General features: G+C 44.3%; 1 protein-coding gene across 1 annotated transcript in view; it reads left to right on the forward strand.

The window, feature by feature from the left end:
- Window positions 1-593: 593 nt before the first annotated feature.
- The window catches only part of LOC124711804 (collagen alpha-1(III) chain-like), a 62,764-nt gene continuing 39,385 nt past the window's right edge, over window positions 594-23,972 (forward strand). Inside the window, exons 1-4 of the mRNA XM_047242026.1 lie at window positions 594-678; window positions 8,272-8,558; window positions 12,760-12,924; window positions 16,180-16,430. Coding sequence (XP_047097982.1) covers window positions 8,273-8,558; window positions 12,760-12,924; window positions 16,180-16,430 — 702 coding nt within the window. The 5' untranslated portion in view covers window positions 594-678; window position 8,272. The remainder of the gene's footprint in view (window positions 679-8,271; window positions 8,559-12,759; window positions 12,925-16,179; window positions 16,431-23,972) is intronic.

Here is a 23,972-nt window from a genome sequence, read left to right on the forward strand (position 1 = left end):
AAGCAACGGTCCCATAACACTCCCCTGTGGCTCGCCAGAGGTAACTTCAACGTCTGTAGACGTCTCTCCATTGAGAACAACATGCCGTTCACTGTTCAACAAGATGGTGGACAACACACACGCCCAGCAGTGATTTGGGAATCAAAATCGACATCCTGTTTCCAGATGTATTAACTTTTTCCCGGTAGTGTCTGTACCACATTCTAAGGTGAATATGTGGAGAAGGATACTTGCAAGTTACATAGTCGCAGTTTGATTTATTGAGATGGTAATTAAAAACTTATGATCTTGCCACATGGTGTATCTGCAACACACACCACACCTGCAAAGTGGTTCTGGACTACGTTGCTCAATTGTCAAGCAGTTCCAACACAGCGGGATGGCCCACAGTCCAGCTGAAGGAGGTCAGCCGTGAGTAAGACACAGCAGCAGCAGCAGCGGGCCTGGTCCTGGAGCTGGAACGTGCACGGGGGCGGCCGCAGGATTCCCGCGGGCCGCGGATGAGCGAGCGACGCTACGCGCTGCGGACGAGGCGGATCTTCGCCAAGGACGGCCGGCCGCGGGCCGCGCCGTATAAAAGCACGGCTCCGCCGGCGCCGCCTCAGTCGCTCTCGCACCGGAGCGGACAACACATACGTCCAGCAGTGCCAACGGACGGCTCCTCAGCGCGAGACACAGGTACGTGCCCAGGGACGTCCACTCCCATGCGCTGAGTGATCTTCTGCTTCGTGATCCACTTCATAACAGTTACTCTCACGAAGTAATGAGTGCTATCGACAGGGGACGTTATACTGACTCCATATTTTTAGATTTCCAGAATGCTATTGACACCGTTCCTCACAAGCGACTTCTAATTAAATTGCATGCCTATGGACTATCGTCTCGGTTATGTGACAGGATTCGTAATTTTCTGCCAGAAAGGTCACAGTTCGCAGTGACTGACGGAAACAGAGTAAAACAGAAGTAGTATCTGTTGTTCTCCAAGGAAATGTTATAGGCCCTCTCTTGTTCCTGATCTACAAAAACGATTTAGGAGACAATCTGACTAATCTTTTAGATTTTTTGCGGATGGTACCGTCATGTAAGGTCATCAAATGATCATAATAAATTGCAAAATGATTCGGAAAAGACATCTATATGGTGCAAAAAGTGGCAACTGACTCTAAAAAATTAAAAGAGTGAATTCATCCACATGAGCATTAAAAGGAATCCCCTAAATTTCAGTTACAGGATAAATCATACAAATCTAAAGGCTGTACACTCAGCTAAATACTTAGGGGTTACAATTACGAATAACTTAAATTGGAACGATCACATACACAACATTTTGGGCAAAGCTAACTAAAGATTGCGATTTATTGCCAGAATACTTGGAAAATGTAACAGGCCTACTAAACAGACTGCTTACACTACGCTTGTCCTCCCTCCTCTGGAATATTGCTGTGCGTGTGGGATCCACATCAGATAGAATTGACGGAGGGCATCGAAAAAGTTCATAAAAGGGCAGCTCGTACTGTACTGTCGCGAAATAAGATAGAGAGTGCCACAAATACGAAACACGAATTTGAGTGGTACTCATTAAAACGAAGGTTTTTTTCGCTGCGGCTAGACCTTCTCATGAAATTTCAATCATCAAATTTCTCCTCAGAGTGTGAAAATATTTTGCTGGCGGCCACCTACAGAGGGAGAAATGATCATCATGATAAAATAAGAGAAATTAGAGCTGGCACGGAAAGATTTAAGTGTTAGTTTTTGCCGCGCGCTGTACGAGAGTGGAACGATGGAGAAGTGGCTTAAAGGTGGTTCGATAAACCTCTGCCAGGCACTTAATTGTGAATTGCAGAGTAATCATGTCGATGTAGATGAAGCACGAAATGGTTAGTCACAACTGGCAACGGTAACTTTGAGCATCCTCTCTCATATCTGTTCTGTAATGGCTTCTAATCAACTTAGGCTTTCCGGAAAAAAATCTAGGAGAAACATTATGATTTTGGATACGCTTTTCACGAGTGTTCGAAAGAGCTACGAAAAATTCTGCACGACGGGGATTAATTGGAAATACCAATATTTAATATTTTCAGCCGCACAGAAAACAAACAATTTCTTTCGTGTGTGTATGCGTGCGCGCGTGTATGTGTGTGTGTGTGTGTGTGTGTGTGTGTGTGTGTGGGTGAGGGTGGGTGGGTGGGTGAGTGGGTGGGTGTATGTGTGTGTGTGCATAGCCATATTGTTATGGTGAATCTGCAATGATGAAAGACGAAGATAATCTCAACTACGAAAAAAGTTGCAGACGAATGAATGACTGAACTTAAGTCTAAACGGAAGACATCAGTTACATGAATGTGTGCTAAATTTTCTGAGACTTGATCGCTGTCATCACTCTGTTACCGGTTTCGTCTTTTACTTACCCGTTATTGATTTGCATATGAAAGACTGACAATCCCAGTTAATAGATATCTTACAGGTGTAACTGCTAAGGAGTTGGATCATTGCGACAAGTCGATCGCACAGAAATGTCACTTTTTTTCCCTTTTTGTATTAGCGATAACACAATACTTTCTGTCAATTGCTTTACACTATACTGTACGAAGCGGCAATACTCCAGATGTATGTTGCTTTCTGTGTTGCTTGATCTCCTGACCAGATGTATCAAACAGTACATCAACTCCAAAATGGTCCTCTGGCATTGGTTTCCAGTATGATACGTCACCATTTCCCGTAGTTTCAGTCTGAGGCGGTCTGTCTCTTCTTATTCATCATAGGAACGTATTGGATACACTCAGCTAGCTACGTCCATCACGTAGTCTTCTTTTTTCCTGTTTCACATTCATTCATCTACGATTATTTCACTGGGTTGTGTTTAGCGCCAGAGACGATAACACTCCGGAACACCTTTGCTTCGGAACGTAGTCCTACACTATACCATCCTCTGACATTAGTATGGTACCTTAGTGTTATTTCTGGTTAAAAGGAAGAATTACGGGGATTAAACGTACACATAAGTAAATATTCTTAAGCTTTACGAGAAATACTTAATTTGCAATTGCATACTAGCGTCTTCTTGTGCTTGCTACACGACAAGAAAGCTACGGAGCACGAGAAACTACGAAAATGTGTTGTTTTGCGTATAAATTAATATGCTATAATATTTGTGAAGCTAATAACATTCACGCGCCGTCAGCAGTAATATCCTATAAAACTAAAATATTTTACAATTTTCCTCAAAAAAATACTCCACGTACCAGTTTTTGGAGATAAAAAGCAATTTAATGTTGGAGAACAAGGATGCCAAACACATCCCATGAAAGATTAAATTAATTATGAATTGGAACGCGGCGTACCACCCTGAGAGGCAGATCTAATACAATTCGTTTTGGCATCTACTGGCGGTAGATGATCGGTAGATATCGTTACCTTATCGAAGACAGACTGCAAGAGCAACCGAAACAATGGATTTTTTGCACCATGACATTACGGTAACAATATATACTTTTCGTCAGAAATGATGGTGGAATTTTGTGCAAATATTCTAGCCCTGTTAACTACCTGACTTGTATGAAAACAGGGGATTTTGAGGTTTTCTGTCTCAACATTTTGTATTGGGTATCTATGTTTACATCTCTTCGCACTCTAGGCCAATGGGTGGTATAGATAACTACATAATAGGTCCTGTTAGTTGGGAAATAGTTTAATCTGTCTCATAGTTTTAGCTTCATATAACAGTAAAACGGCAAGATGTCTTTCAGTTGCGATGAAGCAGTTAATTTTCAAACAACATTGTTCGCTTTAGTGCCAGATAATTTACTGTACTGGACTCAATACGACATTTTACTGTATCTGCAAATGACTATTACTAAAAATGTTAAGCTACGTTCGAATCAGAGTGTTCAAGCCCGTATGACTCAGAAACACGGCCGAAATGCTATAGTTTCTGTATTAGCCTTCAGTTGCTTGTACCACTGGCCACCTCTGCCGTATTCTTCACAGTACGTGCAGTCATTGCAAACCGGAAATATGACGCTGGGATGACAGTCTGTCACTTCTTTACGAAGATTCGGATGGGAGCCATCACTGTTCCCAACACAGTTACTATACGCTTATACCTTGGCTTCTATCACCCACTGTCCCGACGTACGGGAATCTGACCGTAAATCTCTTGCCTGTCCGTTTCGCACCGTTGCTTTCTAGGACAGAAGTCAGCTGTTAGCATCTCTACAGTCTCTGGTTTCTAAAACTTGTTGCTACGCTTCATCAAGCTGGTTGTATCAGCGATTGATTCATTTGTATTGCAACGAATATGTGGAAACTACTCGCAACACACTAATTCTGCATTACCTCAGGTGTTAGGAAAACTTACATCTCCTCTTTGTCTATGGGCAAGTTACATGTACTCTGTTACGATAAATTTTGGTAACATGAACTTTTTATCGTATTAAGAATGCAATAATACAAAATTTGTAAGCCTAATTCTATATCTATTAGATAATTTTTCCCGAACGTCATACATAAATATCTACAAGGCTTTCAGTATTTCACTCTAACTGTTACTTAGAGACAACGCTTTTCAGTACTACTAAATATAATAAACTACTTGAAACAACAGACTAAAATCGACATTCTTAGGCCAACAGCTCTTACAGAGCTCTACATAATGTCTTCTTGATGCTCCCGAAGCTATTGTGCATTGGGAGGACAAGCATCACCCCGATACAGCAAAACATCCAACACTGTTTAAGAATGTTGTCAATGTGTCGCTGTCCTGGTAGGTGAAAGAGTTCGTTTGTGTTCACCTGTGGTAGAAACAGTACCCACTTGAAAAAACGTGCTATATTTACACAACGCTAATGTGATGAAGATGCAGGCTAATGGGAAACTAATAGAATCTTCAGGTCGATGGATTTGACTAACACCGTCAATTTCGACGACTCATTTCTCTTCGGCGATTCCGTGTTCGAGTTTTGCAATAGCTGAATGATCGATCTCATTATGATGAGAAATCAGCTTCTATTTGTCAACGACTTAACGAATTATCTAAATAATACGCGGATTGCTAGACTGGGTTTTGGACCAAGGCCTCTTTTCGATTTTTTTGAAGCTACAGGCGTTGAAACTTCCCGGTAGATTAAAACTGTGCTGTAACGAGACTCGAACTCACGGCCTTTGTCGTTCGCGGGCAAGTGCTCTGAGGACAAAGCTACTCAATCACAATCCCTCCTCACAGCTTTGCATATGCCAGTACCTCAGCTCATACCTTACTGAGGTACTGGCGGTAGTAAAGCTGTGAGGACGAGATCTGAGTTGTGCTTGGCTAGCTCAGTCGGTAGAGTATCTGCCTGTAAAAAGCAAAGGTCCCGAATTCGAGTGTCGGTCTGGCACACAGGTTTAACACAGGAAGAGTCATATAAGCGCACGCTCCGCTTCAAAATGAAAAATTTCAGTCTATAGACATTTTTCTGTAATCAGAAAGTGACATTTTTGAAAACGTATCCGCTGTGTGCAGCTGGTGCTAAACACGGTTGTTCAGTTATGACGTTTTTGCCTGACTTCATTCCGAAGTCATCTCGTATTACCACTATACTTCAGTTACTGAACGATGACATGAAGTCCAAAACGATTTTCCAAAGAGTCGAATGTAAATTTTTATTGCTTTAAACAACTATTGAGAGAATAAACAACTGTAATGCCACCCATTATCTACTGGTATCGCCTTTCCCATTTTTTTCTTTACGTCAGAGAATCCACAGTACAGCTTTCATTATTGCAGATGCACCGAATGGATTTCTGTAACGTAACGTGTCATACAACTATTTTCTAGATACAAGAAACATAAGAGCACAAATAAACGTGTTGCTGAAATTGTATGGGTCGTTTTATGACATAGCAAAACGAGAATAGCTCTTTCGCTACGAGATAAGAATCAATCGGCAAAGACTTATCAGTGGTTAGAATTATCACTCGAACTTCTGGTCTCTCCATTCTGAAATGTAACTTCGATCTGAGACTTCTACTTGGAATAGGCACGAAATATTTTATTTAGTTCACTGGCATTACACTTCAGATCAGTCATCGAAATGCTGCCTTTAAAGCTTGTCTATTCGTTTGTAATATGGAATGCAGAAGTTATTGCTGGATTCCTTTTCCTCGCAAGCCCAAACAACAGTCTGAGGTTACAGATTACTTCAGAACAGTATCAGGTAATCAAAACTTCGGGTCAGTAACCTTATGTGTTAGTTAGTTCGTCACAATTTCATGAAGACATGTTTGTGATATCGAAAATAGCACACACAGACGATTACTCAGTGCTAATGGAGTTCAGACCATACATCGGGCGAAGAAAGCACGGAGTGCTTCATGCAATCAAAACACGGGAGACATTAGTGCATGAAAAAATGCTTACCTGAAGAAGGAATTGATTATTGGGGCTTTTGCTTTGAAGCTCACTATTTACACCCATGTTTGTTTAGTAGTAAAATAGTATAAGGATGTCGCTCTTACCAGAAGACATGTTCATTGTTTTCCACTTTGGGGTTGGGATATTTCAGTTATGCATTAACATCAGTGGTTTTGTTTTATTTGCTTGGCAACAACTGGTTGTTTGCGTAGTTGTTTTCGTTGGGTGGAATAGATGTATTTTCTCTACAGTTAGTCATGTGAAGTTTCTTGTTAAATTGCTTTCGGACGTGCGTATATGTCGAAGTTTCCGCGGTCATTCTTGGGATTGTTCTCTTTCTGCTACAGTTGTCGGTGATTCTGTCGTGGTGACAGGCCTGCATGTTTCGTTATATACTACTTCATCATACACAGACATGCACTTTTCTGATATTCTCACAATGAAAACAACGATTACTTCAGAAATGCTTGACTTGGCATAGAAAGAAGTAGTACAAGTGGAAAACAACAGGGATGCACTAAAACTACAATATTTCCAAAAAATTATTCAAGTTGTTTCATGTAATCACTATGAAAAAACAACAAGTTAGCACCAGAGCTATTCGTTTTTTTAGGTCCGATCGGTCGCGAAATGGAAACGACAATGAAAATGAAAAATGTTTATTCGCAACAGTTACCTTCCAAATGCTTTTCTAGATACTCGCCGCTCCGACTTAGACAACTGTCCAGGTGTTGTATAGACTTTCCAATACCATCGTCATAGAAGGTTGCCGCCTGTGAATTCCGCCAATTCTCTACGCTGATTTACAGCTCTTTGTCTGTACCAGAATGTTGTCTTAATAGCCAGCGGTTCATGTGAACACAGCAAGCCAACTCCGAGCTTTATGACGGGGATCAAACACTTTCCCTCGACAACTCTGGAGGAGCATCTTTGTTGCCCGCTGTGATAAACCTTTTGCATCTCCTTTATGTTTTCGTCTTCTTTAAAGGCAAAGAGAGAAGATGTGTGTGGCCCAGAATTGTGATGAAGAAAGGAATGCATTACAGTTATGTTATGGGGGCTGCATGAAATCAGGGAAACTTCTCGACAGACACTAATACTTGGCAGGAGACATTATTTTCTAGGCATCTTTAATGGCTCACTGTGGACTCAGAAATGAAAAGACCGATGTGATGCTGTCGACGAGCATACAAGACACACTGCCCAATACATCTGTGCAAACCTTCATCCGATTTCCACTGCGGTTTTCATTTCGTGATCGATCGGACCTTAATAAACGAATAGCCCTCGTATATTACAGTTGAACAACAGAGAGAGAAAAACTCATTCCGGAAACAACCACTAGGGGTTGGCTAAGCCATTTCTCAGTGATATCCGTTCTTTCAGAGGTGCTTGCTCAGCTGGGGATATAGAAGAGTTTCTGTGAAGTTTGAAAAGTAAGAGAAAGGTACCGGTAGAACTGAAGCTGTGAGAGCGGTACGTGATTTTCACTTTGAGATTTTGGTTAGTAAAAACATTCTCCATGAAAGGCAAGTTCAGAGTTACAGTCTCCGGTAGGCACACAGCTTCAGCCGTCCAGAAAGTTTCAGAACAAAGTACACTACATTGCAGAGTGAAAATTACTTCTTAAGTCTTAAGACTAAAAAAGTGCGTACAAAATGCAATACCTTTTTTCCGAAAATAAGCGTTTTATATTATATATTTGTTGTGGTGGGTGAGACTGTTTTCAGGACTTCACTTCAGGATTATACTTCAGTTGCGTGTGTTCTAAATGTCCCATATAGAAAGCCAGTTTAAAATGTTAATTTCATTAAGCATTCAAGTACGTTAATGTAGGCGAGTAGTGTTTCGTGTTCTACAGCGTTGTATGTGTTTGGCAGGATGCGCGCTCTGCTACCCTTGCTGGTGGCAGTGGCCCTAGCGGCGGCCGCGGTGTCGGGGCAAGGCTACGGGCCGCCTCGCAAGTCGCACAAGAAGCCGGTCAGCAGCACCACGCCCGCGCCGCTGCCCTCCAGCCCTGCCCCCGTGCAGCCTCCTAGCGAGGACGAGCTCCAGCAGAACTTGCTGCCCTCTGACTTCGGCCTCAGCAGTAACAATGGTCGCTTCTGGTGGCAACAGGGGGCCTTCAGTGGCGCCACCGCCTCCTCTAATTCTGGATCCATAGCTGGTGAGCACTGTTACCCTTATGCAACCCTAGCACATCTGAACGTCCTAGAAGGCGCTACAATATGATGAGCATTGTAGGCTGACTTAATAATGTGGATGTACGTTACCCAACCCTGTTCGACTGGGAGACTTCAATGCTCGGTAGGAACAGAAACTCTGTACCGAGTGAGATGGAGGTTTCGATACTGACTCTCATTCGGGAGGAGAATGAACCAAATCCCCATCCGGCCATCCACATTTATGTTTTCTATGGTTTCGTGAAACCTCTAGAGGCAAATACTTGGATGGATCTTGCAAAGGGGCCACAGTCGATTCCCTCACTCGGTACTGACAGTTTACGCTCAACAACTTTGCGGTTAAAAGGCAAATTCGGGTAAATCAAATGAAGCTCGTAACCAATAATGAAAACTGAAATAGAATATTTTAATAACCATAACATATGAATGGAAGTATTCCACGTGATAAAATTCACGCTAGACAATAGCGACAATTTGACAGTAATGTGTGGGCTCAAACTGTAGGTGTCGTTTTCTCTAGCAGCACATATTACAGGCCCTATTAGAAGACCTTTATTCGTAACATCCTTCCAGACATGCTGCTGAATTATTTCTACAGACAGTAGGAAGCATGAGGTTTCTCCACAATAAGACTCCAGTACATTTCAATCACATTGTTCGAGGCGGATGATTGCTACCATGATAAATGGACGGGTGGGGTAGGGACAGTTCTATAGCCTGCACGTTTCCTCAAAAAAAAAATGGTTCAAATGGCTCTGAGCACTATGGGACTCAACTGCTGTGGTCATAAGTCCCCTAGAACTTAGAACTACTTAAACCTAACTAACCTAAGGACAGCACACAACACCCAGCCATCACGAGGCAGAGAAAATCCCTGACCCCGCCGGGAATCGAACCCGGGAACCCGGGCGTGGGAAGCGAGAACGCACGTTTCCTCGATCTGTCCTTTGGCGGGTAGGAGCATCTAAACAATTGGTTTATGCATTGGAAATTTCTACATGAGAAACATTTCGTTAACATATTATGAAAGTCTGTGAAACCATGCGATACCAAACCGTTTCATGTCAACGATTTTACACATACGATCGAAGACAGTTCTACAATCAAATCACAAGTAAAGCACGTCTTTGGCAGTTAGGTCTTCAATAGCGTTCGTAGCAGAAGGATATGTGGCGTCTGAATTTTATTAATGACAGAGGTTTACGAATGGGAGACAAGATCCTTTTTGTTAAATAGCGGCAAGAGGAAAATGTAATACATATAAATAATGAAAATATATTAAGCCATAGACCATTCATCAATCACTTGTGAAAACGTAAATATGTGCAGTTATATTTAGTTTAAGGACAACAGATTCCTATTACATAATATAAGTAGTTGCCACTTTTTACTCTAAAAGGATGATTGGAGAAGGTAGGAGGGGCAAGGGAAGAGACTAAAAAAGAGGAAGCAGGCTAGATACTTAACACACTTCTAATGTAACTGCCAGTGTTGCGCAGTACTGGAGAATATGATACACACAACAAATAAAGAACAGAATACGTACATCATGTTCGTAATTTAGCTTGTAATGGCTCTATGGGCTTTTAGTTTTGGATTGGTATTTTTCAGTTTAGATTATTTATCTATATTTTTTTCATTCATTTATACTCACGATTGAATAATAATGTCCATCAATGATGAGTATGCGTAGAGCAACATACTGTTAACGTCACTTACTTCACGCGCTTTTCATAAAAAAGGCACCAGTTTCGTAAAAGTCGTATTTACTGAGAGATGATCACACTAATTAAATGTTCAAATATTCGTGGGCGAGTGTTGAATGAAGTCCTTAGCGAGGAAGAAAAATGGAGAGAAATGAGATGTAAGTGTGGAAGGCTTGAGATTTCATCAGAAAAGGGAAATGTTGATAACATGTCGTCATTGTCATTATTTTAATTTAAATTGTCTAAGATTTAATGGACAATAATACGCCATTTTGATTGTAAAAGGTTATAAAGGGGAAAGCGGCTGGGACTGGCGGGATCAGCTGAATCGGTTCAGTTCAGATTTTTGTTGGTAATTTTCGTTCCATTACGTTCCTGGATTAGAATTTGTATGAAAACTGGAAATGATGAGCTTCAAAAGTTCTGAATGTATCTGTCTCTCCTGGAATGAATAAATGGGTAGTTTTACAAATTCTGAGTCAGATTATTTTCTTCAATTAAGGATCCAGGGTATATTAATTCAGCATTAAATTTAGATACATGTTTTTATTATAATCCTAACAATATACGTCTCATCGATGGCATGTAATGATATGATACATTTTGTATATAGATTGAAGCGGCGAGTGCAAATTTGTACCAAAGCGGGGAATCGAACCCCGATCTCGTGCCTACTAGGAAGGTGCGTTAGCCATTAAGTCACTTTAACACAGCTGTTCACACAGCTGCACGGATTACCCTGGCACGCCTCCCTCCTCGATCCAAATTCCCACTGCAGCACCAGTCTACTCTAAATTCCCCCTTACGCTCGAACAGAATTGCCGAGGCTCTCCATGTTCTGGCATGGCAACTCAGTATCGACCGTAAATGGGGGACCCAGCCTGAAACCCAGGTGCAGCAGGTACGAATACAAATGAAACGTCACAATATCAGCTTCTCTCGTACAGATTTGAGTATGAGAACTGCAAAGTGTCTGAGATTGTATCATTTCGTGTGATGGTATGTTTTCGGTTGTGTTGTCAACAAAATCACGACAGAATTAACAATATTTTAAAATTGAGTTGTGAGTAGGTTGGACGCAAAAATCGATCGAAAGTTATTTAGAAATTTCTTATTCCGCGGCCCAATCTGAATGAGTGTGACTTCTTGTACACTACTGGCCATTAAAATTGCTACACCACGAAGATGACGTGCTACAGACACGAAATTTAACCGACAGGAAGAAGATGCTGTGATACGCAAATGATTAGCTTTTCAGAGCATTCACACAAGGTTGGCGCCGGTGGCGACACCTACAACGTGCCGACATGAGGAAAGTTTCCAGCCGATTTCTCATACACAAACAGCAGTTGACCGGCGTTGCCTGGTCAAACGTTGTTGTGATGCCTCGTGTAAGGAGGAGAAATGCGTACCATCACGTTTCCGATTTTGACAAAGGTCGGATTGTAGCCTATCGCAATTGCGGTTTATCGTATCGCGACATTTCTGCTCGCATTGGTCGGGATCCTATGACTGTTAGCAGAATACGGAATTGGTGGGTTTAGGAGGGTAACGGATCGTGCAGCCACGTATCGATCCCTGAGTTAACAGATAGGGACGTTTGCAAGATAACAACCATCTTCACGAACAGTTCGACGACGTTTGCAGCAGCATGGACTATCAGCTCGGTGACCATTGCTGCGGTTACCCTTGACGCTGCAGCACAGACAGGAGCGCCTGCGATGTTGTACTCCAGGTTCTGTTTACAGCATCATGATGGTCGCATCCGTGTTTGGCGACATCGCGGTGAACGCACAATGGAAGCGTGTATTCGTCATCGCCATACTGGCGTATCACCCGGCGTGATGGTATGGGGTGCCATTGGTTACACGTCTCAGTCAGCTCTTGTTCGCGTTGTCGGAACTTTGTACAGTGAACGCTACATTTCAGATGTGTTACGACCCGTGGCTCTACCCGTCATTCGATCCCAGCAAAACCCTACATTTCAGCAGGATATTGCACGACCGCATGTTGCAGGTCCTGTACGGGCCTTTCTGGATACAGAAAATGCTCGACTGCTGCCTTGGCCAGCACATTCTCCAGACCTCTCACCAATTGAATACGTCTGGTCAATGGTGGCCGAGCAACTGTCTCGTCACAATACGCCAGTGACTACTCTTGATGAACTGTGGTATCGTGTTGAAGGTGCATGGGCAGCTGTACGTATACACGGCTTCCCAGCTCTGTTTGAATCAATGCCCGGGCGTATCAAGGCCGTTATTACGGCCAGAGGTGATTGTTATGTGTACTGATTTCTGTGGATCTATGTACCCAAATTGCGTGAAAATGTAATCACATGTCAATTCTAGTATAATATATTTGCCCAATGAATACCCGTTTTTCATCTGCATTTCTTCTTGGTGTAGCAATTTTAATGGCCAGTAGTGTAATAAGGAGATCGCCACAGACTGCTTACTGACGGCGCACCTTTCCTCTGCAGGACCAGGATGTGGGCCGGGCTCGGCGTGCTCGCGGCCAGGGCCGGCAGGCACCACGGGCCAGTACGGCGAGTCCTCGCTGCTGCTGCCGGGGTCGCGGCCAGCCTCCGGCTGCGGCGGTGCGTCGGGCGGCGCCTGCGCTCAACCCGGCTTCCCAGGTGCCCCAGGTCAGTACTCAGCGTCACACACAAAAACGAACACACACACACACCCCACCGCGAAGTTGGACGCCGCTTGCTGGCGTTGCGAGCATGTGACGCAGTGACGAAAGCGGAGCAGAGACGGAGGGGGGGTCACCCTAGCGAAGATATGGACCGCAAATGGGAAAATCGATTGAGATGAGCGATTTTGACAAAGGGCACAATATTGTTACGCAGAGCCTGTGAACGAGAATCTCAAAAACGGTGAAGCTGGTCGAATGTTCAAGTGGTACTGTTGTGAGAAAAGTAGAAGAACAGGTGCTAAATGGTTGGAAGTCCACGAATTTTCACATAATGTCGGGTTCGCAGGCTTGTCTGCTCTGTTAAGTAGGATAGATGGTGATCTGTGGCATGTCTGCCGAAATAACACAATGGTGGTGCACGCACGAGTGTTTCGGAGCACACCGTTCGTTGTAATTGTTGTACATGGAGCTCCGCAGGAGACCTACGTTTTCAAGTCGACCCAACGATATCGTCAATTACTATTGCAGTGAGCACGGGGCCATCGGATTCGACCGCCGATGAAGCCAAACGTGTCGGCTTTTCGGGTGAATCACCTATTTGCTACACTAGGGTGATGGTCGTCTCCACAAACGCCCCCATCGAAATGAACGGCGGGTCGAGATGTGCAGCGCTCCACATACGCAGGCTGCAGGGGGCAGTATTATAGTATGGGAGACATTCTCCTGCTCTTGGGTGGGACCTGTGATAGTAATCGAAGACACGCTTGTAGCTGAAAACCACCTACATCCCTTCATACTTGACGTCGCCGAAGGGGCAGTATAATTGTTCTTGTCTCGCAGCCAGAACCGTGCTACAGTGGTTTCAAGAGCATTGTAATGAACTCACGTTGATGACTCGACGACCAAACTCGCCTAGCCTTAGCGCCATGGAACCCATCTAGACCTCTAACGGTAACCATCAGCTCGTACGAAAATCAACAGCCCGTTATTTACGCAAATTACATGACCTGTGCGTAGACATCTAACGCCACATACCTCCACAAACCTACCAATAAAGTGTCTCATCCCTTATACGCAGAAACAACGATGCATTTCGTTCCAAAGACTGTCTCACAAGCTATTAAGCAGGTGCTCATAATGTTTTAGATCATCTATGCATATATTCATCACTGGAGACCCCTGCCTATAAAAATGCAATATCGACAACCCATTGAAACCACATTACCTACCTAAAACCGGTATTAATGGCATTTGTCAATCACTACGATAAACACGTTAGATGTCGCTGTTTCCACTTACACAGCCTAGGAAAACTCCAGGCAGTAGATACAAAGATGAGATGTGCTGGTTACTTGTTAACTGTCACGGCTCATCAATGACGGAATCCCAGACCAATTATAACACTTCGTCTCAGCTGAACAAAACAGAAGAGATGATGTGGTGCCAATCACATCGTCATAAATATTCCTCACAACTTGTCAAGAGTTGTTATCCTGTTGGAAACGGATCCACGAATGATTTGTGCCCAAGTTGTCACCTAGCGGCGTCTCCGTCAGTCATGAGATATCGACTGCTCCTTCGCCACGCATTATAGTCATACGAGTCGTCCCTTATTTTTTTGTAATATGATTTACCATACTTCTATTAGGTCGAATTCTCGGTCTTTTCTTATCACTTGGATTTCAGGAACGAATTTCTTTGATCCAACTCTATCCTGGCCGAGCGGTTCTAGGTGCTACAGTCTGGAACCGCGAGACCGCTATGGTAGCAGGTTCGAATCCTGCCTCGGGCATGGATGTGTGTGATGTCCTTAGGCGCGTTAGGTTTAAGTAGTTGTTAGTTCTAGGGGACTGATGACCTGAGAAGTTAAGTTCAAAATGTTCAAATGTGTGTGAAATCTTATGGGACTTAACTGCTTAGCACACTGGACTCGCATTCGGGAGGCCGACGGTTAAATCCCGTCTCCAGCCATCCTGATTTAGGTTTTCCGTGATTTCCCTAAATCGTTTCAGGCAAATGCCGGGATGGTTCCTTTGAAAGGGCACGGCCGATTTCCTTCCCAATCCTTCCCTAACCCGAGCTTGCGCTCCGTCTCTAATGACCTCGTTGTCGACGGGACGTTAAACACTAACCACCACCACCACCACCACTTAACTGCTAAGGTCATCAGTCCCTAAGCTTACACACTACTTAACCTAAAGTATCCTAAGGACGAACACACACACCCATGCCCAAGGGAGGACTCGAAGCTCCGCCGGGACCAGCCACACAGACCATGGCTGCAGCGCTTTAGACCGCTCGGCTAATCCCTCAGAAGTTAAGTCCCATAGTGCTCAGAGCCATTTGAACCAACTCTATCCACTGGCTTCATTACATACCATGACGATTTCAACTTCATTTTCATTCCAACCGTAATTACGGCTTCAACTCCACCCTGTTTCCTCATAAGTTTCTTTGATAAGTTGGTAACACGGCGTATACGTGGTAACATATACCTACTGTTATTGGACAAACCATCCATATTACGTAATGACTAATCTGTTTCGCGGTTTTAGTTACAGGCTGCCTATCTAATGGCTTCCAGCGGTAACAAATTGATTTCAAATATTCATTCAGCTGCTCACCAAATTTAAAATACTCCCATAATCTACTCATTAGGAGAGATAGTCTTGTTATAGATGAACAACGCAGTAAGACAACCATTATATTACGAATTGTGCGTATGTCTCGGTGCTCGAGTTACCCAGATTATATTCATGCTGTATTTGAGAATGAGAGCACTTCGCGACTTCCAGCAAAATTTGCAGATAATTTCAAATCTTTACGATACACTCAACAAAATCTAGTGAAAGTTACAAGTTTGTGTTACAAGTTATACTGTATTATCACTGTTCATGCAGTAAACCTTCATCAGACATGACGTTTTAATTTATGACGTCTTTGCTAGTAACTCCATCCGCAGCACATTTTGCAGACATTATCCACATTATCACTGAATGTACCTGCTGAACTATAACATCGTACTATACATGGTTCAGGAGATATGACGTCATAAACCTTGAGATGCGTCAAAAAATAGCTATTTCTTAAAACGGAGTGCAAATTTCCCAGATGGTACTCAGGAAGGCCATTGAGGCTGTTTTACACATGGAATTTCGATTCTTTAAAGGTTCTGAGGTTTGCTGGTGTTACTCTGTACAAATCAAGTACATATTGGAGCTACGCCGCCGCAGTACAACAGTTTTTCTTTGTTTATTAGGCACGACGGGAGCGTTTGGCGAGACGGGCCTTGGAGGCTACCCGCTGCCTGGCGCCCCCGGCACCACGGGGGCGCTGGGGGAGACCAGCCTGCAGGGCAACCCCTTCCTGAGCGGTCTCCTGCCAGGGGGCGGCTCTGCAGTCGGCGGCGGCACAGTCCCCTGCAAGACCAGGAGCGGACACGCCTGCGTCCAGAAGACCCTCTGCAGCAACGGCAAGGTGCTGCCTGGCGTCAAGATCAACAGCTACACGGTGAGTGCTTGCCACCATCTCAGTCTGCCCAGTCTCTTCCTCCATTATTCTCAGTCTTTACCCTTTCTGGCCCGACAGCTTGCCTCATTACTTCAAGAGGGAAAAGAGGAAAGAGCACTAAGTTTTAACTTCCAGCCGACGACGAGATCATTGGAGACGGAGCATTAACTCGAAAGGTGTGGGGGTTGTGAAAGAAATAGGCTGTGTCTTTTCCAAAGGAACCATCCTGGTTACCTTAAGACAAATAGGGAAACCACCACCCGCCAGGGTAACCGAGAGCGCTAACGCGCTGCTTCCTGGACTCGGCTAGGCGCGCCGGCCCCGGATCGAATCCGCCCGGCGGATTAACGACGACGGCCGGTGTGCCGGCCAGCCTGGATGTGGCTTTTAGGCGGTTTTCCACATCCTACTAGGTGAATATCGGACTGGTCCCCACGTCCCGCCTCATTTCCACCTCGCAGACAACTGAAACACATTCACACTTTTTCACGATTTACGCTAGATGCAGACAGCTGGGGTACACTACTTCCATCCCAGGGGGTATGGGGTGGCGGCGGAAAGGGCATCCAGCCACCCCTTAAAATTAACCATGGCAATTCCGTACTTCACCCTGCCGACCCTGTGCACAATGCGGGATAAAGGCGATAGCGAAAGAAAGAAATAGGGAAACCACCGAAAATCTGACGGGATTATGAGCTCCCAAATTCGAGTCGTGTGCCACCCATCTCAGTCAGGAACTGAAGGCGCTTCCTTTGTGTTCGTACTGTTCACTGCCGTTCACGGAATAGATATCCGTCACTGGTGTACTAAAGCGCCGCCAACACTGCATCGGCTGGCACTATACAGGGGCTGATGTCTGGCTCCACCTCTCTATGAAAAGCCTCGACTAGACTGCTGCGTTCCACGAGTCTCTGACAGATCTTCGACTTGCTTCCACACTGGGCGACATACTTACCTCAATCAGATGCCTGGTCGAATAAGGGAAGGTAAAAAAGGAAAGCGATACTTCTTAGTCTTCAGTACAACTTTTCCTGAGTTTGTGACCGCCCCTCCATGTAAAGCAACCTGACAACATGAATTGCATCGTCTCGACTGCCGACAGTAGCCGGCCTACAAGCCGACAGCGCTCTAGACGCTGCCACACCACATACCTGTCGAAGGCCCACACGCATTCTGTTGTTCCAACCGGCATCGAACACCGCGGTAGCAAAATACTACGTCACTGTGTTATTTTGGTCCACATTCGCCGAAACCATCCAACAGGATCATGCCACCCAATACGAAAATAGACGTCTCCGACAATTTGACTCTAGAAGCAGGGTCTAATAAGACCACGCAAGTTCTCATCACGGCACTAGCACAGTAGTAAATACATGCCCTGAGAAAGACCACTTGCAGCCGGGGCACAAACGTCGGTCTACATGACATGACGCCATCACATATCCAGAATAGGACGTCGAAAAATTATCTTTAAAACTTTAGACGGTAATAACTATAAAACAATATTGCATAGTAACAGCAGTTTTTCAACATGTGACAAAATAACTCGCAAACAAATAAAACTGTATGTGTCCAGAGAAGTTTTAAAGTCACAGACATCTAAAATGTACATATGCTGACTAAATCGACGAATGAAAATTTGTACCAAGGCCAGGATTCGAAGCCAGCTCTCCTCCTCACCAGCCTCATGCGCTAACCCGTACGCCAGACTGGCACAGTGGCTTATGCACAATTGCACGGATTACCCTAACATTTCTCCCTCCTCAGTCCAAATTCCCATTCACTCCTCGGCCAACTTGGTATTCCATCAAATTCGAACTGCATTGCAGAGGCTTTCCAACCGTATTGAAACAGCACTTCAGCAGCGAACGAAATGGAGGATCCTTCCTGAAACTCAGGCACAGCGCTTCAGACTGCATATATACTTCGATGTCTGAGACTTCGAAGAGTCTCTGGAACCATATAATTTCATTTGATTAAAATACTATGCCTGTGTTTCAGGCAGGATCCACAGTTTCTTTCGATGTTGAGGTGCTACATCAATACAGTTGGAGAGTCTCTGCAATGCAGTTCGAGTTTAGAGGGTATAACAAGTGGGATGAGAGGTGAATGGAAATTTGGATTGAGTAGGGAGGCGTGCTAGGGTAGTCCATAAAATATTGCAAAGCCACTGTGCCAGGGTGGCGTAATGGATAGCGCATCCGCTAATGAGCTGGAGATCTGGGTTCGAATCCCAGGCTTGGTACAAATTTTCATTCGTCGTTTCAACCTGCATATATGCATCAAAACTCATAAAGTTTTGTTTCCTTTTCCATACGTCAATGTGTGCACTGCTAATGACACGGACACCGTCCACTCTGTATTCCATTTCCCTCCATGCATGCTCCAGGAACGCCAAGGCAATATGTTCAAACGCAATCCGAATGTGTACCTTGAAGCCCGGTAGGTCCGTAGCTTGGTTGGCTACATCTGATCCTTTAGAAAACGCCACAGAAAGAAGTCTCTCGTGAGAGGCTATCGGGGCTGACCCGAGTGGGACTATCTCGTCCAGTCCATCGATCTGAAAACTTATCATTCATAAACTGGCAGAAAATTAGGGACCAGCAAAGTGGTGACCCATCCTGCTGAAACATGACGTCAGCTTGCAGGTGTTCCAAACGTAGCTCTGTAAACACTGGTGGAAAATAGTGGACTAATGATGCAATTGTCCATTACTTCGCACCACACACTGACCTTAGAACAGTCTCTTTCCATTTCACAAGTAATATGAGGACACTGTAATCACCATATGCGAACGGTATGATGATTCAGTTTGCGAAATACACAAAGAGTTCACTCATCGGAGAAACGAATGTTTTCCGAAAATTCGTAGATTCCGTAATCGTGACTGGCATGTCCACTGCATTCTGTTGGCGCCGATGTCTATCCATAGACTTTAATGCCAGAAGCAGCTGCACATTGTAGGTATAAAGACATAACATCTTATGCAAGACTGTGCACTGTCGATTATGGCATTTCCAACTCACTGGCAGGACTCCTTGAAAATGGAGTCTGAAAGATGTGTGTTCCCCGTTTATGGGGAACACGACCTGTTTACACAAATGACGTACGCCAAGCCCAAATAGGTGATTGGAATGGTGGTCCGAAAGTATCCTTGCACTTCTACATCTACATCTATACTACGCAAACTCTATTGAATTCATTTGGGTATAGAGCTTCGTCTCTAAGGACGAGGCTACACTCTGACATTTCTTCTGGGGCTTTTACATTTTCGTCAGAACTGTGGTACCTGGAAAGTAAATAAAAATACTTAATTAGTTATTTTGTCACATGTTGAAAACCAGTTCTTACTGTATAGTATCGTTTTGAAGTTATTTAAGATGTACATTTATGAAGCTAATGTATGGACACTCTGTATTACTGAAGTACTGGAAAGGACAACAGTCGCGGAAGCCTAGGATCACACGTAGATTCTCAGTTTTCACGAGACGTCGTAGTGAGACGCTGTAAGAGCTTCCGCGCATAGATAATGTAATGTGACCTTCACCGTTGGAAAGGGAAGAGCGAATACACTGGTGGCAGTCAGTGTGCCTTATCGCAGGCGCGAACAGCGTCGGCGTGCATCCAAACGGGCGCGTCAGATGCAAAACACGGCGGCTCGTTAGTCGGACTTAGCATTTGGGCTCCGTGCCGCGGGCTCCTTAATGAGGAAGCGCCGGGCCCTTGGCCGTGGCGGCACCTCTGGGAAACCCGGGCGACGCGGCGGGGCTCATTTGCCCCGCTCGGCACGCACGCGGCGCGCTTGGAGACTCACAACCAGCCAGCGCCGAGGTCAGGCCGTAATAACTGCCCGATGATACGGCTCCTCACCTGCAGCCAGCCAACTCCCCAGCTTGCGTAACGAGCAGCCAAGTCTTCCGCAGTTCCGCGCCGGAAGCAAAGTTGCCAGAAACTCCTCTAAGGACACATTAGTAATGTCTTTCACTTTGATAAAAAGTTCTAAATCCAAAACCATGTCGCGCGGGATTAGCCGAGTGGTCTTCGCCACTGCAGTCATGGACTGTGCGGCTCATCCCGGCGAAGGTTCGAGTCCTCCCTCGGGCATGGGTGTGTGTGTGTATGTTCAAAATGGCTCTGAGCACTATGGGACTTAACTTCTGAGGTCATCAGTCCCTAGAACGTAGAAATAATTAAACCTAACTAACCTAAGGACACCACACACATCCATGGGCGAGGCAGGATTCGAACCTGCGACCGCAGCGGTCGCGCGGTTCCATACTGTAGCACCTATAACCTCTCGGCCAAACCGGCCGGCTGTGTGTGTTTGTCCTTATGATAATTTAGGTTAAGTAGTGTGTAAGCTTAGGGACTAATGACCTTAGCAGTTAAGTCCCATAAGATTTCACACACATTTGAACATTTTTTTCCAAAACCATCGCCAGCACTAGAGCAGATATTGTGGTGCACTGATGCCAACATCGTTAAATCCCAAATATCTCTTCTGTGGGCCATGGAAAGAGTGCTTGTGATGCTACTGTTGGCTTTCCGTTGGTCGAGTGGGATCGTTTAGGTCAGTGACCCTCTTGGTGCTAGTCGAGAGAAGCAGGCTATATAGCAGCACCAAAATTCACCTTCTCTCTTCCTTTACATAATCGCTCATAACACAGCAGTACAGCGTGCAGTGATTCGCACGAAGCATATATGCGCTTGAAACACGTCGCATAAACTACTCTAATATTTCATTATGGTCCATGAACACTTTTGATATCGAAATCACAGGGAAATAATACTTTGAGGAGTCGCTGATGAGATCTTATGAGCCGTAGCACAACCTCATGTTGAGGAAGTATTGAAGAGGAATACAAATACGTCCTTTTCAAAGAAACCATCCCAAAATATGCCTTAAGTGGTTTTCGGACACTTTGGATCTCACTCCGGATGACCAGACGAGGATTTGAATCCCCCTAATCCCGAATGCGGGATCGATCTCTTACCCGCTTCACCACTACGCTCGATGAATGCTGATTACATCATCCGTGTTTGAACTATTGATTATCTGCCGTATGTTTCTTCTCTTGCGGCTAGAACACTGGAATCAGTATTAGCTATAAAATATTGCAAACGTGTTTTGTAATACACTGTACTGCACTTCCTGGCCATGAAAGGATTTCCTGACCTTGATCAAATAAGACATGTGCATTAACGTAATAGCTTGTTTACTAACTTCCAAAATGGTTCAAATCTCTCTGAGCACTATGGGACTTAACTTCTGAGGTCATCAGTCCCCTAGAACTTAGAACTACTTAAACCCAACTAACCTAAGGACATCACACACATCCATGCCCGAGGGAGGATTCGAACTGCGACCGTAGCGGTCGCGTGGTTCCAGACTGAAGCGCCTAGAACCGCTCGGCCACTCGGCACTAACTTCCAGCTTGCTGGAGTAGCTTGGGTCAGCAACTTCTGCGTGCACTAGAAATGTTCATTGCACATTTTTGACATCTCCGGAAATGTCATTTTCGACTATGTTATGATTATTTAAAAATGGGTCTCAGCCCGAAACTACTCAGCGAATAAATAAAAAGTAAAAATTTGCAACTTTGACTGGTTTTTCGTTCTAATGTAATAGCTTGTATTCACTAGTTGCGTCGTGTTACAGTTACGATTATAGCCGGCCTGTGTGGCCGTGCGGTTCTAGGCGCTTCAGTCTGGAACCGCGTGACCGCGACGGTCGCAGGTTCAATCCTGCATCGGGCATGGATGTCTGTGATGTCCTTAGGTTAGTTACGTTTAAGTAGTTCTAAGTTCTAGGGGACTGATGACCACAGATGTTAAGTCCTATAGTGCTCAGAGCTATTTGAACCATTTGAACAGTTACGATTATAGTTTTGATCAAACAGCACAGGGACGTTTTCCTTACACTCTTCAATCACGAAAAAGAATGATTCTCTGCTCTTCAAGCTTTGGTATCAGACCGCTCATTAAACTATGTAAACAAATTATAAAGCCAGTGACTGAGCATTTGCTGTAACAAATCTATTCTGATATCTGTCTACAGTAAAATTAACAATAGAAGAAACCTATTTTGCGCCACATAGAAAGATGCTACTTCTTCCTGCGAGATGGAGTTTGGGATTGGAGGGAGAATTCATCGCTAGTCACAGAACTATGCGAATCTTCATTTGGTGGAAGTCACAACAGTGGCATGCTTTCCAGCTACTAGGACAGGTCCTTTAGACCGACTTGAGGCACAACACTTGTGGAAGGCCGATGGTGGCTCACAAACGCCACAGCACTCAGGCAGATATTACCTTCGATTCCCCTTTCTCCACAAATAATTGCAAACCCTCGTTTACCAACTGATCTTACCTCAATATCATAGCTTCTCCAAAGCGCACGTTGTCTTCTAATGACCGGTCCGTTGTTAAAAAGAGAATGGTAATGCATTTACTGGAGAAGTACTGATAACTCCGAGTCATCGTGGCTCTAGAGTGCTACCATTAAATCTTCTAGCGATGTATGAAGGCCAGGATGTGTCAGTCTCAGACTGTAATTATCCCCAGCAATTGTCGATGGCTCACGGGCTTGAAGTGGAACTAATTTTAAATCATACCTCTCTTATAAAAACTTAGCTCCGTGGGCACGAAGACGTTCAGTACATTGTAACTCTAAACCTTAGTAAAATACGTTGAATGTTCTTCACCTCCGGATTGCTTGGATAGCACTTGATAAATTCCGCTTTGGGTAGCAATAATGTTGATAATTGTTTCGTTTAGCGTGTCTCCCGTGTTACATTATTGCATTTCTACTCCGTGTTTAATAGTTCCAGTCTGCAGTGAGTTTTCTATTGGACGGTTAGTTGGTGCGGATTCCATTTAAGTTTTTGATCGCTCGGTAGCCCAAGGCACTTGAGTATTTCAGTTATGTGAATCGAACGGTTTTCTATTGTGATGTCATCTTGTTAATTCGAAAATTTAGATTAATAAACTGATTGTATTTACGCAAATTAAATATTTCATTGCGGCAGATAAAACCTTAGTTCTATTGGCAGCACCACCGTAGAAATACTACTTTTGTAAATCACTTTCGGCATTAGTGAATAGTTATGATGGTTATTTCATAGAAATACGGCAAGACACATCTTCCTTAAGTTTATTTATGTCAAGAAGCGTTTAGAGTTTTCACCAGTCTTCAACTGATGCAGTACAGAACAAAAGGCTGGTTGCAGTAGTTTTTCAAGTCGTTTAGTACGCCTCAATAAAGCTTAGTCAACATTATTACCGATATATTAAGTATGATGGCTTCTCCGCCTTCTAATTCTAATACAACGTAATTGCTCAACGTCTATAGCTGCTTACACTTGTAGATAGACAGGAAAACAGTCACGCATTCTATTTACGATTCATAATGCACGCCGACAGTACATCTCCTGCAGGAGCGGAGCTGAAATGCCAAGGTTGCACGACAGGAGACGTTTATGTACGTCGTCATGTGTGGTCACTGCTTAAGGTAGCAGCGCACACTCACATGACCGCCAAGCTT

This window comes from Schistocerca piceifrons, chromosome 8, assembly GCF_021461385.2.
Source record: "Schistocerca piceifrons isolate TAMUIC-IGC-003096 chromosome 8, iqSchPice1.1, whole genome shotgun sequence".
In the NCBI taxonomy this organism is placed as follows: domain Eukaryota; kingdom Metazoa; phylum Arthropoda; class Insecta; order Orthoptera; family Acrididae; genus Schistocerca; species Schistocerca piceifrons.